Raw genomic sequence first — 14,956 nt, 5'->3', positions numbered from 1 at the left:
TACACTTCTGCTTGAGTATCAGGGGTAGCCGTGTTAGACTGGATCTGTAAAAGCGGCAAAGAGTCCTGTGGCACCATGTCATCATGCATCGGAAGACGTGGGTATTCACCCACAAATACCCATGGAAGCTTATGCCTATACCCACGAAAGCTTTCACCCACAAAAGCTTATGCTCCAATACATCTGTTAGTCTATAAGGTGCCACAGGACTCTTTGTCGCTTTTACTTCTGCTTGAATGATTCAACTCTGGGTCAGCTCCTTGTATAGTACCATGGCACTTAGATTTGTAGTGAAAACAACCTTTTTATTATCAAAGATTCAAGAGGTTAGGATATCCTCAAGAGAGAGGATAATGGAAACAACAGTATTACACATAAAAGCATAACATGATTTCTAGAGATTAAACATAACTTAACTGGCTAGCCTTCTGTCTAAAGAGGATCATCTCACCCCAAATGTCCTTTGCAGCATTTCAACCAGGGCAGGTTGTGATCCATTGTCATGAATGTAATCACACTGACCAGTCAATTCCTAGGTGCAGGATAAAGGAGTGTCTTCCTTGCCTTCTCCTTAATATCCCCAAGTACTTTGTTTGTACGCAGAGTCAGGATAACACTCCCTGCCCCTATAGTTTGTTCTCTTGTGGTTTGATGACTTCACATTCCCCACCCTGTTGACTATGTATGAAAATGAGGCTTCCATTGTGTTGGCTTACAATGTTTAATTATATGCTGGCAGAGATACAGGTGAATAAACATCATTCGTCTGACAAAAAACCTGTTTGCCAAGTCTGCCTTGATACAGACTTCAGATAGCTCTTTATGCAATCAATAGTATTAATGTTGTGACCCTAGCTCTTATGTAAAACCTCACGTGACAGTCTTTGGTGGACCAGAATGTACATACCAGGGTAAGGTTATTCTTGTAACTCCCTTGCCAGTTGGGTCACAATTTTGTAAGGGAAAAATCCCCATTTCGTGACCTGATCTACTCAATACTTCTGCATATTAGGCCACTTTTCTTTAGGAACATAAGTATGCATTTAAGAGCCTAACAGTGGGCACCCAAGTTTGAAAATTGGTCCTAATTCTTTCATGGAGTACCGTGTTACAAGGACTTCCTTCATTTCTGTAGCCTTGAAATGCAAAATCTGCAAGAGTAAAAGGAAATATTTTGCAGTACAGGAAGAGAAAAGCTTGCAACAATTCAGGTAGAAAAAGCCAGCATTTCAGTATATTAGTATGCAGTGCAATAAGATGGATATGAAAGAGGATAACACATTAGCAGCACAATAGAAATATGGTTAGTATGTGAGGGGGGAAAACTATTAACAGATTAAAATTGGCATGTATTATGCTCACATACAATATGTGTATTACCAAATTTTTCAAAATGTTATGGGCCAAATCCTGCCATCATACACATGGTGAGAAGTGGGTAGAAACTGCTATTGTCAGTTTTCTTACTCATGGCCCCATATCATAACATAACATTAATCTTCAATGAGTTTGTTTACATTAATGATCGCTTTATTTGGATGTGATAAGGGCCACAAATGCATCAGTTAGAGCATTGGGAGTGATCCACAACTGCCCTGCACCTTATGCTGCCATTTACTTTGTGCAAAGTAGGTCTAAAATGCTACCATTCTCATTTGCCAAGGCGTTACACCACTTTACACAAAGATGCAGGGTAGTGGGAAATAAGGCTCCTTGTCTTTTGGCCACTGTTTTATATAGGCTGAAAATATTTTGCAGCAAAATATAAGTAAACCTCACTGGAGAGAGTCAACTGAACAGTATGGTAAATGTCAAGGAAAGACCCCTCCCCCCAACTGGGCTTTGATCTACTGCATATTCTCAAGAGTAGCAGGACAAATAACTTAAATTTTCCCCTTTTTTTCCCTCCCAACATTCTACAATCATCTAGGGGGAAGATGATTCCATCAGATTTGGAGGCAAAAATACTCAAAGTCAAGAGACAGGTTTGTTTGTTTGTTTGTTTGTAGCCTTGTGATATTAATATTGAGCTAAGTCTGGCAGTCCTCACTCATGTGAAATTCCCAAGGAAGTTAATAGTAGGAACCATGTTTTCGAAAGTATTTAGCACCCAGAGCTCCAAATGCAATCTCATTTAAATTAATGGGAGTTTTGGCAGAGTGAGGACTGCAGTATTTGCCTGGATTATAGAGAAGACATCTTTTAAGTTACAAAATTGTCTTACAATTAAAAGTAGAGAGTCATAGTATCATGGACATGTAGGGCTGGAAGGAACCTTGAATGGTCATTAAATCCAGCCCCCTGCACTGAGGTGGAACCAAGTAAACCTAAACTATCCCTGACAGATGTTTGTCCAACCTGTTCTTACAGACCTCCAGTGATGGAAATGCCTCAACCTCCCTTGGAAGCCTATTCCAGAGTTTAACCAACCTTAGAGTTAGAAAGCATTTCCTACTATCTAAGCTAAATCTTCCTTGCTTCAGATTAAGCCCATTACTTCTTGTCCTACCTTCTGTGGACACGGAGAACAATGGATCCCTGTCTTCTTTATAACAGCCTTTCACATATCTGAAGATGGCTATCGGTCTTCTTTTCTTAAGCCTGAACGTGCCCAGTTCTTTTAACCTTTGCTCACAGGTCAGGTTTTCTACACCTTTTATCATTTTTGTTACTCTCCTCTGGACTCTCTCTAATTTATCCACCTCTTTCCTAAAGTACAGTGCTCACAGTTGGACATGATACTCCAGCTGAGGCCTCATCAGTACCAAATAGAACTGGACAATTACTTCCCATGTCTTACATACAACATTCCCATTAATAAACCCCAGAATGACATTAGCCTTTTTCCCCAACTGCATCACATTCATTCATATGCAATTTGTGATCCACTATAACCCACAGATCCTTTCCAACAGTATTTCCACCGAGCCAATTATTACCCCTTTTGTAGTTGTGCATTTGATTTTTTTCCCTAAGTGTAGTATTTTGCACTTGTCTTTATTGAATTTCATTTTGTTGATTTCAGACCAATTCTCTGATTTGTCAAGATTGTTATGAATTCTAATCCTGCCCTCCAAAATGATTGCAACTCTTCCCAACTTAGTGTCATCTACAGATTTTATAAGGATGCTCTCCACTCCATTATCCAAGCCATTAATGAAAATATTGAATAGTATCTGACCCAGGACTAGCCTGTGTGGGACCCCACAAATACACTCTCCCAGTTTGACAGTGAATCACTGATAATTACTTTGAGTGTGTTCTTTCAGTCAGTTGTGCACCTGCATTAGAGCAATTTCCTCTAGACCATGTTTCCCTAGTTTGTTTATGAGACTGTCATGTGAAAATGTATCAAAAGACTTACTAAAATCATGACATAGCACATCTACTGCTTCCCCACCATCCAGTAGGCCAGTAATCCTGTCAAAGAAAGAAATTAGGTTGGTTTCACATGACGATTTTCTTTTTTTTTTTTTGACAAGTACACACTGGCTATTCCTTACAACCTTAGTATCCTCTAGGTGCTTACAAACTGATTGTTTAATAATTTGTTCCAGTATCTTTCCAGATATCAAAGTTAGGCTGACTGGTTTATAAGTCCCTGTGACATCTTTGTTCCCCTTGTTAAAAATAGGTACTGTGTTTGCCCTTTTCCAGTCCTCTGGGACTTCACCTGTCCTCCATGAGTTCTTTGAGATCCAGCTAGTTTTCTGAGTACCGTAGGGTGAATTTCATCATGCCCTGCCAACTTGAATACATCTAAGTTTTTTAAATACTCTTGAACCTGTTCTTTCCCTGTTTTGGCTTGGCTTCCTTCCCCCTTATTGTTAATATTAATTGTATTGAATGTCTGGTCACTATTAACTGAAGCAAAATAGGTATTAAACACTTCAGCCTTCTAGATGTCATCAGTTATTAGCTCTCCTTCCCTCCTATGTAGTGGACCTATACTTTCCTTTGTCTTTCTCTTGCTCCTAATATATTTAGAGAACGTCTTCTTATTAACTTTTATGTCCCTTGTGAAGTGTAACTGATTTTGTGTCTTAGCCTTTCTGATTTTGTCCCTACATGCTTAGGCTAGTCCTTTGTGCTTGTGTAACCCACACACCTTCGGGGTGTAGTGTTGTGTCCCATCTAGTGGCACTCAGACCACTGAGAGAGAGAGAGAAAATGAGTCTGCTCTATAGCCTTAGCTAACAGCCAGTTAGCTTTTAGCTAATGCGGTAGAGGCTCATGCACTAAGCTCCAGAGGTCCCAGATTCAATCCCACCCACTGATGACCGGGGTCTGTTGGCATTACACTTGTCCTTAGCAACTTGTTTCCACTTTTTGTAGGATTCCTTTTTGACTCTCAGGTCATCAGAGAACTCTTGACGGAGCCGTATTGACCTCTTCCTATTTTTCCTATCTTTCCTTTGCATCGGGATAGCTTGCAGTCGTGCCTTTGATATTGCCTCCTTGAGAAACTTCAAGCACCTCTGAACTCCTTTTTGCCTTTGATTTTCTTCCCATGGACCTTATCTATCAGTTCTCTGAGATTGTTGAAGTCTGCATTTCTTGAAGTCCATTCTCCTTATTCTTCTATTCCCACTCTTTCCTTTTCTTAGACTTATGAAATCTATCATTTCTTGGTCACTTTCACTCAAATTGCCTTCCACTTTCAGATTTGCTATCAATTCCTCCCTATTAGTCAGAATCAGGTTTAAAATGGCTGTCCCCCTGGCTAAGTCCTCTACTTTCTGAAACAAGAAGTTGTTCCCATTACATTCCAAGAACTTATTGGAAATTTTGTGTTTTGCTGCATTACTTTTCCAACAGATGTCTGTGTAGCTAAAGTCCCCCATTACTACCAGCTCTTGTGTTTTGGATATTTCTCTTATATGTTCTAGAAATGCATCCTCCACCTCCTCTTACTGATTTGGTGGTCTATACTAGATCCTTACCATGACATTACCCCTTCTATTTTATCCGGAGGCTTTCAACTGGTCTGCTTTTCATCTCCTTCGGGACCTCAAAACAAGTATATATAATTTGATGTAGAATGCAACACCTCCTCTCTTTCTGCCCTGCCTGTTCTTCCTGAACAAGCTGTACCCCTCTATATCAATATTCCAGTGATAAGATTTATTCCATCAAGTCTCTGTGATGCCAATTAAGTCATAATTTATCTTATGTACTAATACTTTCAGTTCTTCCTGTTTATTCCCCATACTACTTGCATCTGAGTATAGACATGTTGAGCAAATTCCCCCACTGATTTTCTTCTTATTGTTCCTATGAATCTATTATAATTTTCCATGCTGTGCCCCTCCCCCATCCAACATTCAGCCTTCTGTTTAGATCACTTTTTTGATACTTACCTGTGGACTTATGTCACCTGCTCCTTTTGAACCTCGTTCAAATCACTTTTCACTAATTTGATGAGTCAGTGAACAAATATCTCTTCCTAAAGGTACATCTTTTCTGGGTTCATATGAAGATACTGACCAAACTTTCCATAACATTCACCACCTTCAGGCAAAAACTAAACATGAAAAATTTCAGTCTCAGATAGGGATTTGGGGAAAGTTGTTAATGGGAAGAAAAGGGGTGATGATGGAAATGTATTGCGACATTATAGAAATGGTGACTGATATGAGAAGAAAGAAGAACACGTTCTCTGAGTTATCCCTTCCGCTAATATGACCTGAATTATCTTGTATTATTTTCAGGATCATATCCCACTCTATGTCAGTGCCACAGCTGGTACGACAGTGTATGGAGCCTTTGATCCTCTTGACAACATTGCTGACATCTGCGAGAAGTATGGACTCTGGATGCATGTGGATGTAATGCTTTTCAGAAATATTGCTCACAATTATTTTTTTATAGGATTAAAATCTGGAACGTGTTTCTTTACCACAGAAAAGAGCACCTGTTTTGAAGGGTTCCAGTACAACTAATGTGTATGAATGGATTGTGATGAATAGACATACTCGAACAAGATACAATCTTGCAGTGAAGGGTGTGCCTGTTTAGAAAGGAAACTAAGTGAATGGCATTTGTTAGTGTTCATTCAAGTCTTGGAATAATACAACAAATACGGCTTCAAAATGCATTCGCTTTATGTCAGACTAGAGCAACTCAAAATACCATAATACACCTCTCTGGCATACAATGAATGATCGTTTTGAAGAATATTTTTCTTTTTATGACTAATCATTTCTTCTGCATATAATACCACCTTAGTAGTACAGAGTCACTGGGATAAGTACAGCTCCTGGCAAGATAAGCTGAATTTAAATCACTAGGCCAAATTCTTCTCTCTGATATAGTTGAATGAATAAGTAGCTAGTCATATTATTTTTTTTACTCTGAAGTAAAATGTGTGAATTTTAGCCCAAATTCTCAGTAGCGGTTGCCTAACTTTAGGTTGGCATCTAAGTGCATATTAAATTGGTGGCCTGATTTTCTGATTTTTAAATTGATCAGAGCTGTGATTTCTTAGCACTTCCTAAAATCAAACCAGTTCTATCAAGATGCCTAAATATTAATTTAGGCCTGACTTTAGGCAACCTTTGTTGGAAATTTTTGGTTAAAAATAAGTTGAATTTTGAAGTGTTTGCTTTTTCAGTAGGTACAATGGTGTGCCACTATAACCAGGTTAAATATAAATGCAGTTGTTTCAGTATATTGAACCTTACCCATGCAGTCTAATCTCTAGTGAACATAAAGAGGATTTTCATAGAAATTCTTCTTGCAGTTAGTATGCACTGTGGATCAAGCTAATTGCTGGCTTCAGTTTACTACTCTAAAGAAAGAAGATGGTCCAGGCATTTAAAAGAGCATGCAATGAATTAAATGTGATGGATCACAGACCTTGAACCTGAGCCCACAGGTAGTGCTCAGGTCCTGACTGCCACACAGCAGTTCGAATGGACTTCAGCATGACAGAAATTTACCCTTTGTCTTTATTAAATGCTGTGATTATTCTCTTATTCATGCATGAAATCACATTAAAGCCAATGGACTATTTGTTTAATAAGGCACAGTGAATATGGCTTATTTTTATCCATACTTCTTATTTGCAGAATGCTATATAAAACTACAGCTGCGGCACAGCACTTTACAATACTCTATTATACGCCAACCAATGAGCAGAAAACCTTCTTGAATATATGCACTTTGTTCCTCCATTGTCTGTGTGGTGTGGCTGGGTGTTGCTCTGTTTTTCCCTTTATAGATTAGATTTCTTGTAACATTTAATGCCTGAGTTCATTTAACAGCTTGTATCTTTTAGAAGAAAAATATTTTAGTAACTCTCTTATGCAGGATTGAACTTTTCTTCTCTTGTTTTTATTTTATAATGTCATTGTCTCATTTCTTACAGGCAGCATGGGGAGGTGGGCTGCTGATGTCTAGGAAACATTCCTTTAAACTTAATGGCATTGAAAGGTGAGCATAATGCATTCTGTGTTTTTATTCAGAGTAAGTCATCATCCTCCCCTCTCTGTTGTTCTTGCCATGTTACCCCTTACACACCTTGAATCCCTCCATTACCACACAACACACAGCCCCATCTACAAATCCCTAAATAATCTTGCCCCACCACCTCCATTTCTGATCTCCTCTCCTCCTTTACTTTATACACTCCCCATTTCTTTTTTGTCTTCCTCTTCCTGAATCTCCTTTTCTCACTCTGAGCTTCATTCCTTTATCACATGGCTCCCTTCACAAGGAACAGCCTTTCTTTCCTCCCCCCCGCAATCTACCTTCTCTTTCTTCCTCTAAATCTTTCCTTAAAAGCTCTCCTCTCCTTTTTATTAATAATTCTTTCACTTTCCCTACCCTGAACTATTATCTTAAGCCATTGTCCTGTAAGAATGTAAGCTCTTTTGAGCAGCAGAGGTAGACACACATATTATGTCTGGAAAGTGATATGTATGTGTGTGCAGGGGCCTTTGGGGAGACTTATACCTATTACATTTAACACCTGCCATGTTCCTTACCTTATAGTTTGGTTTATCACCTAGGGCCAATTCTGTCACCTGGAATCCACACAAATTGATGGGCGTTCCACTTCAGTGTTCTGCCTTCCTGGTCTGTGAAAAGGTACCGTAAATGATGTCTTTCATATGTCAAAACAGGCTTTAGGTAATGACTTAAAGTGCTAGCACGAAGGCCAACTGATGTGATTGTAAAAGTTGACAAAGGCAAAGAGCAGAAACCTCAGAGCACAGCAATCCTCAACGGTTGCTGTACCCCTCTTACCTTTGAATTTTCTGATGATCTGAAAATCCTGACTTGCCCTGTATTGTAGGGTCTGCGTTTCCCAGCTACCAGTCAGGTGGTTCTAGGTCACATCCTAAGACCGCAGGACCATGGAACCACCAGAAGAAGAGCTTTCCTATCCTGTTGGTGCTTAGTAAGGAAACAGACTCCCATAAAACCTCTTCAAGATCATATGGCAATATGACTTCCAGGCATATACACTCTAAAGAGGCAAGATGTGGGAAGAAAGTGGCCACACCACCACACCTAATGGTGTCAGGAGATGGCTAATGGTCATCCGGGCCCAAAGACAGCAGGCGATAGCAAGGACTTTTTTTTTTAATGATGCCCATTATCTTAAGTATTTATTTGGCTGATAGTCATGTAGGTGCCTTCACAAGTAAGAGAGTGTCTGGGCCAGCTTTGGAGAAGGATTTTCTGGGGTCCAGAAAAGAGTATATAGCCCTTTGGGAAGGGTAAGTCTGGCTGATATCCAGATCTGGATTTATAAATACATAGACACAGATTTTGGAGGCAGAAGGGGACATTCTTACCATCTCATTGGTACTCCTGCATAACATAGGTCATAGCATTTCACTCAGTCATTTCTTTGGTAAGCCCCAAACTTCTTGTTGAGCTAGAGCATAGCTTTTTAGAGAAAAAGTATTGAATTTAAAGACTTCAAGCAATGGAGAACCTATCATATCACATCCCTTGGTGAGCTGTTCCTCTGAACATCCTCTATCCGGATATTTGAATCAGAATAGCAGATAATTCACTCATTCCTGTTTCCCATAAAAATATCTTCTCTGGAGGCAACCCATCTTTTGATATCAAAGGTTATCTGTCACACTAATGACTGACAAGTGGAATTTATCTTTGCAAATAAATAGAATATTAATTACCATTTGTGTTAAATGTATACCCTAATTCAGCATACAATACTATGCGATGTGTCTGAATTGATGTTATTGTGGGAACCTTAACCATTGACAGGTTTCAGAGTAACAGCCGTGTTAGTCTGTATTCGCAAAAAGAAAAGGAGTACTTGTGGCACCTTAGAGACTAACCAATTTATTTGAGCATGAGCTTTCGTGACCTACAGCTCATACATCTGATGAAGTGAGCTGTAGCTCACGAAAGCTCATGCTCAAATAAATTGGTTAGTCTCTAAGGTGCCACAAGTACTCCTTTTCTTAACCATTGAGTTTTCTTGGTCTCGAGTTTTACCTTTTTGTAATCTTAACATTGTGTTGTTAAGGTTTTTCCATGGTATGTACATTCACAGACACACACTGGAAGCTTTATAAAAAAGTCAGCATTTACAAACTGGCAGTTAAATTTCCCATTTGCCTTATTTCCCATTCCATGGCAACTTAGGAAACCCCATGATTTCATCAGTAAAATCAAATACATTGAAAAAGTAAATGTTTAACATAGACCACTGTATAATTTACACACAGTTTTCTAAGCATTTATTTGGTTGGTATTTGGTAGGATACCTTCATTCTAAGACCTAAAGGCCCTTATTCTATTTTTCTTCATTATGTTGTTTCTTTTATCTCCTCACTCTGTAGTAGATTCTCTTTTCATAGCAGAAATAGCTTTCAGCGGCACCATGAGTTGTCTGCCTGCAAATTCAGGTTGAGAACAAAAAGTGTATTGCTTCGTCAGACGCACACAAATCAAATTCTGCCATGCTTTGTGCAGAGATCTTTACCACAAAGTCTGAAGAAACTGTCAAGTGCTTTAAAAAAAAATGGAAAAGGCGTTTTTTGAAGAAAAACAGGTGGAAAATGGGCTTGATGTCTTATGGAGAAATCACTATTATATGGGTGTCTATTACCAAGATGTAAACGACCTCTCCCCTTCAGATGAACGTAGTACTCTCAATATTCTTGCTCACTCCATAATCTATGAACAATGGTTGTAACCATTGGTAGCTCACACAGTATCCATAAAACACACAAATATTATGACTCTTGCATAATAAAGGAGGCAATTAGATGAAATTTTACATACTCAATTTTTCATTCTGTATTTTTTTGCATATGTGCAGGATATGGAGCTCAGTATCATATGCCTGATAAAGGACCTATTTAATAAATTGTATAGATCAAGACTAAGAATTTGTCTGTACACACAGTGCACGGCAAGCCGGGGTGTCAATCTACCTTGCACTATCCTGCTACACACTAGCTGTCTGTGTGGATCTTGCCACATTACACTAACAGTTCCCTAGGGCACTTTGATCTACCCCACTTTGACACAAGTGTGGATCAAAGTGATTATGAACTTTTAGTACTCAGCAGCAGGGTCCACATGGATGATTAATGCATGGCAGACTAGAGAGAGAGAGATTTACACTCCCGATTGCTCACTATGTGCTTGTTCATATAGACAAGCCCTAAATGTAGCATTATTTTCAATGGGACAGTGTTTGTATTTCAGTGTAATTATCCTAGTATTTGCTCATTTTTAGCCCAAGTTCAGTAGTTGAAGTGGATATTCCAAAATGAATCTTGTTCATAAATATAGCATGCATATTGATGGTTGTATTCCTGCTCTAGAATCTTCTGCAAGCCTGTAATCAGATGCGTGCTGGGTATCTGTTCCAACCAGACAAACAGTATGATACAACTTACGACACAGGGGACAAGACCATTCAGTGTGGCCGGCATGTTGATGTCTTCAAACTTTGGCTAATGTGGAAAGCTAAGGTAGGAAAGGTCTACAGAAATGCAGCTTTAACCAGAAAAATAAAAATGTTTTGCAACATCAACAACAAAGCACATAAACAATAGCTGTTCTTGCAAGCAAAGTAAATATTAAATGATAAATAGGAGCATCAGTGCCTAATGCTCAGTCTTTTTTGTGTAGAAGAGACATGAAACCATAGTGTGATGTGATATACAATTCTGATTTTATGATTTATAATTTACAAAAACAAGTTAGAATTGCAACAATAATGGAACAAAGATCAGGTCAAGAAATATAGCCAAATTCTGAAACCTTTGAAAAGGTGCTATGTTAGCAACTGGAGTAAACCCCATTATTGCCTAAATAGGAAATACGTTACCAATGGCAAGGTAAAGGGGAAAAAGGGCAGGGGGAGCATAATTTATCAACTAAACTGGTCTTAGAGATCTGTCAAAATGCAGTCCCTACCATGCATGCAAAAACTCAGACAAATGAGACTTCATTTGATGTGGTGTTGGTTTAAGCTCAATAGTTATGTAGATTCATACTTCTAAAAGCATACCTTTTTTAGAATGAGGTTCTGTATGTTATATAGAATGAGCATCGATAAGTTCTGTGCCCCAAAACAATAAAATACCGTTCCTCAGGACAGTACCCTAGATTCTCCCCTTCAAGCTCATTCCTGTACAATAAAGTTGTTGTTTGTTTTTTCTAAAGCACCTCAAGCACTCTTTAGCTCACTTTCTATATGTTTTGCATTGATATTCCACAGGGCACTCGAGGCTTTGAGATTCTTATCAACAAATTCCTTGAACTTGCAGAGTATCTTTACAAGGAACTGAATTCAAGAGAGAACTTTGAGCTTGTATTTGATGCCGAAGTAAGTATAAAAATATCCCTCTGTTCTCTTCCTCAGTATGTATTCCCTTCTATTTTACATTTAATTTGATGTTCCATATAAAAAGCTAACATATTGTCCTGTTGTCACTTTCCCTGTCGAATTGAAATGGGCACTTCACAGATCAGGTATATTCATATTGTACAGTAGAAATGAGTCTAGCCATGGTAGCCATTTCCTGAATGAACAGAGTATTTTTAAATCCTCTGTGGTGTTCATCCAGCCTCTGGGATAACAGACAAAGGTGGCAAACCAAATTTAGGTGATGGTTTTCTTTTGCGACAGCATGGACGGTTCTAAGCAATGAACTGGGCAATTAGGGACTTGATTCTGCAAGATGCAGAGTAGAGCTGGGTGTAAAATTTGTGACTCAATTGACTGAACATTTTTTTTCTACTGGAGGTTTTTTTTGGTCTCTCTCTTGAGTATTGCCCTCCCTCTGCCCACCCACAGTGTCCGTGACCAATTAGTGTTGCCTACTCTCCAAAATGTATTGGCTCCAAGAGTTCTCACCCCTACATCTGCCTATTGCCTGCCCAGCAATTGATCTTGTCCCCAATAGGTCCCATCAGCCCCACCTCCATCAGTTCCACTCCCCTCCCCCCAGCCTCACATCTGTCTCTCTCTCCCAAGCCTCAGAGGACTGCAGCAGGGATCTCCCCCTTTCCAGGATTGGGGTGGGAGATGCAGTTCCAGGAGTTCTTCACCCCTCACCCTCCTTTCCCAGGCCATCTAATGCAGGGGAAAGGGGAAGGAGCAGAGGTCCCATCCTGCTCCGTTGTGCACAGGAGGAAAATTGGGAGGAGGAAGTGGAGCTACAGTGATCTGCTGAGCTTTTTGCTCTGTCCTCTCCTGTCCTGTGAGGAAAAGCGATCAGAGGGGGAAACTCTGCTGGCTTAATTTCACGAGGGATCTGGACTTCTCATGTCATCGCGGTATGAGCTCCAGGCCCCCTGAAATCCTGGCACTCACGAAAAATTGTGGGAGTGGCAATACTGCACTTAATCATGGAACTATTCATGTACTTACTGTTAAGCTCATGAATAAGTGCTCTGCTAGATCAAGGCCAGGGTGCTCAACACCTTGCAGGAGTGAGCCCTAAATTATATTGCGTTGACTGCTGGACAGTCATCACAGAGTAACACCTTTTGTGATAATTATCAACCTGGGCCAGTTTTGAATAAGTGACCTAAAAGTAAAAGGTAGGATTTTCAAAAGTGACTTAAAAGCATTGGACTGATGTTCAATGGGCTTATGCCTAGGTCATTTAGATACTATTGGTATTAAACTCGTTGACCTCAGACCCAATAGCAGAATCATGATTATCGTTTACTGAGAAATAAATATCTTTGTTTTAAAGCCTGAACTCACCAATGTGTGTTTCTGGTACATTCCACCAAATCTTAGAAGAATACCAAATGGGCCAGAACGAGAGAAATTACTTCATCAGGTAAGATTTCTAGTATTGACATTCAGAGGCTGTTGTGACTAATAAGGTCTCTGTTGATAGTTCTCAGCCTTCATGTATTCCATATTTTCATACAACCTTGTTGTTTAATCAGGACTCAAATACTACAGTTTGTGTTCCATCCAAACAAGAAAAAACTTAATGTCATGGACATCTCCTTAGTGTCAGAATTAGAGAACAGCAAGCTCGTAAAATTATGAATATTCATTCAAATAAAAAGAGTCCTTTGAATGTGTTTGAGAAAAGTTTTCTCTGACCATTTGTAGGAGTGACTCACCACTCACAAGAATGAGTACAGACCATTATTCCAAGTGTATCTGCAGCCCCCTTAAATGTTCTCTTTGGGCTTGGAAATCACGCAATCAGGAAACAGAAACAATGACATGAGACTTAAGTGACCAGTCACAGAGCACTAATGTTAAATTATGGAACCTAAATCAATAGTCGTAGTGAATAGTTTTCAAAGAATCCCCAGTCCGAGACATGTCTGCAAAAACCATTCATCAGATCATTTCAAATATGCAAAAATAGAAGGCTGAGATTTTTTTAAAATGACTAATAATCTAGTGGACCTAAATCTTTTGGTGCCCAACTTGAGACAGTGTAAAGGGCCTAACTTTTCAGAGGGTGGGTTCTAAAGCACCGAAGTGACTTATCACTCTTCAAAATCTTGGCTCAAGTCCCTCTGTAAGCAGAGAAAAGGGCTACATTAATTGAATAACTTGTTCACTTTATCAGAGGGGTAGCCATGTTAGTCTGTATCCACAAAAACAACGAGGAGTCCGGTGGCCCGTTAAAGACTAACAAGTTTATTTGGGCATAAGCTTTCGAGGGTAAAAAAACACTTCTTCAGATGCATGAAGAAGTGTTCACTTTATATAGTTTACCTAGGTCTAGTCAGTCAGCCCTCCTCTGACTTTTCTTAGCTTACAGAATTCCTGGGAGTTGAGGCACTAGTATAGGAAGCGATTGACCTATTTTATGGTGTTTAATGACAGCAAAGCTAACTTTATTGCACCTAGATACACAGGACAACTTGCCCTAGGTGAACACTTAAAAGGGAAAAATATCTACTGTGCACAATCATTACATGCTTTTAAAAAGCTCATATCTTGGTCAAATCAAACAGTCATCCAAAACAAGGTTCTGCACTCTTCCTCAGTAAGGATTATTTTCCTACCAAATTCCAGTTTTCAAATCGCATTCATCTGGGCTGCAGGGCTGTTCAGAAATGTTGTCCAGGTAACAAGCATTTTTAATCCCAATGGGAGGATTCTGTATGTTTGCTTTCAATTCTGTAAATGTACAATCTACCAACAGAAAACCTCTTAATAAAAATGCACAATGTAGCATATACATGTATATTACACACAGCTAAAATAACGCCTGGCCCTGTGGCAACAGCAGGGAGCCATGCAAAACATGATTTGGAGTCAGAATTCCCACTCCCAGAGATCACATGTATTATAATAAGGAGGGGGCATGTTAGCATCCAGAGTTAGTGTGCAGGGCTCATCTTTCCTAGATGATCAGGATTTCCAGGAAGTGCCACTGATAGTGGCCTTGAAAAGTTGTTTTGCCTTCCCAATATTATGGTAGGAGTCCTGCAATGATGGCAAATAGAAGAAAGTTGGAACTCA

The 14,956-nt window shown here is 39.4% G+C and overlaps 1 protein-coding gene across 1 annotated transcript in view; it reads left to right on the top strand.

The window, feature by feature from the left end:
- Nucleotides 1-14,956, top strand: part of LOC144260144 (glutamate decarboxylase 1-like) — a 47,062-nt gene that overhangs the window by 31,137 nt on the left and 969 nt on the right. The window contains exons 9-15 of the mRNA XM_077808704.1: nucleotides 1,931-1,985; nucleotides 5,712-5,828; nucleotides 7,370-7,434; nucleotides 8,013-8,091; nucleotides 10,821-10,970; nucleotides 11,723-11,830; nucleotides 13,209-13,298. Coding sequence (XP_077664830.1) covers nucleotides 1,931-1,985; nucleotides 5,712-5,828; nucleotides 7,370-7,434; nucleotides 8,013-8,091; nucleotides 10,821-10,970; nucleotides 11,723-11,830; nucleotides 13,209-13,298 — 664 coding nt within the window. The remainder of the gene's footprint in view (nucleotides 1-1,930; nucleotides 1,986-5,711; nucleotides 5,829-7,369; nucleotides 7,435-8,012; nucleotides 8,092-10,820; nucleotides 10,971-11,722; nucleotides 11,831-13,208; nucleotides 13,299-14,956) is intronic.

This window comes from Eretmochelys imbricata, chromosome 2, assembly GCF_965152235.1.
Source record: "Eretmochelys imbricata isolate rEreImb1 chromosome 2, rEreImb1.hap1, whole genome shotgun sequence".
Lineage (NCBI taxonomy): Eukaryota > Metazoa > Chordata > Testudines > Cheloniidae > Eretmochelys > Eretmochelys imbricata.
Note: the sequence above shows the minus strand (reverse complement) of the source record. Positions and strands in the feature narration are given on the sequence as shown.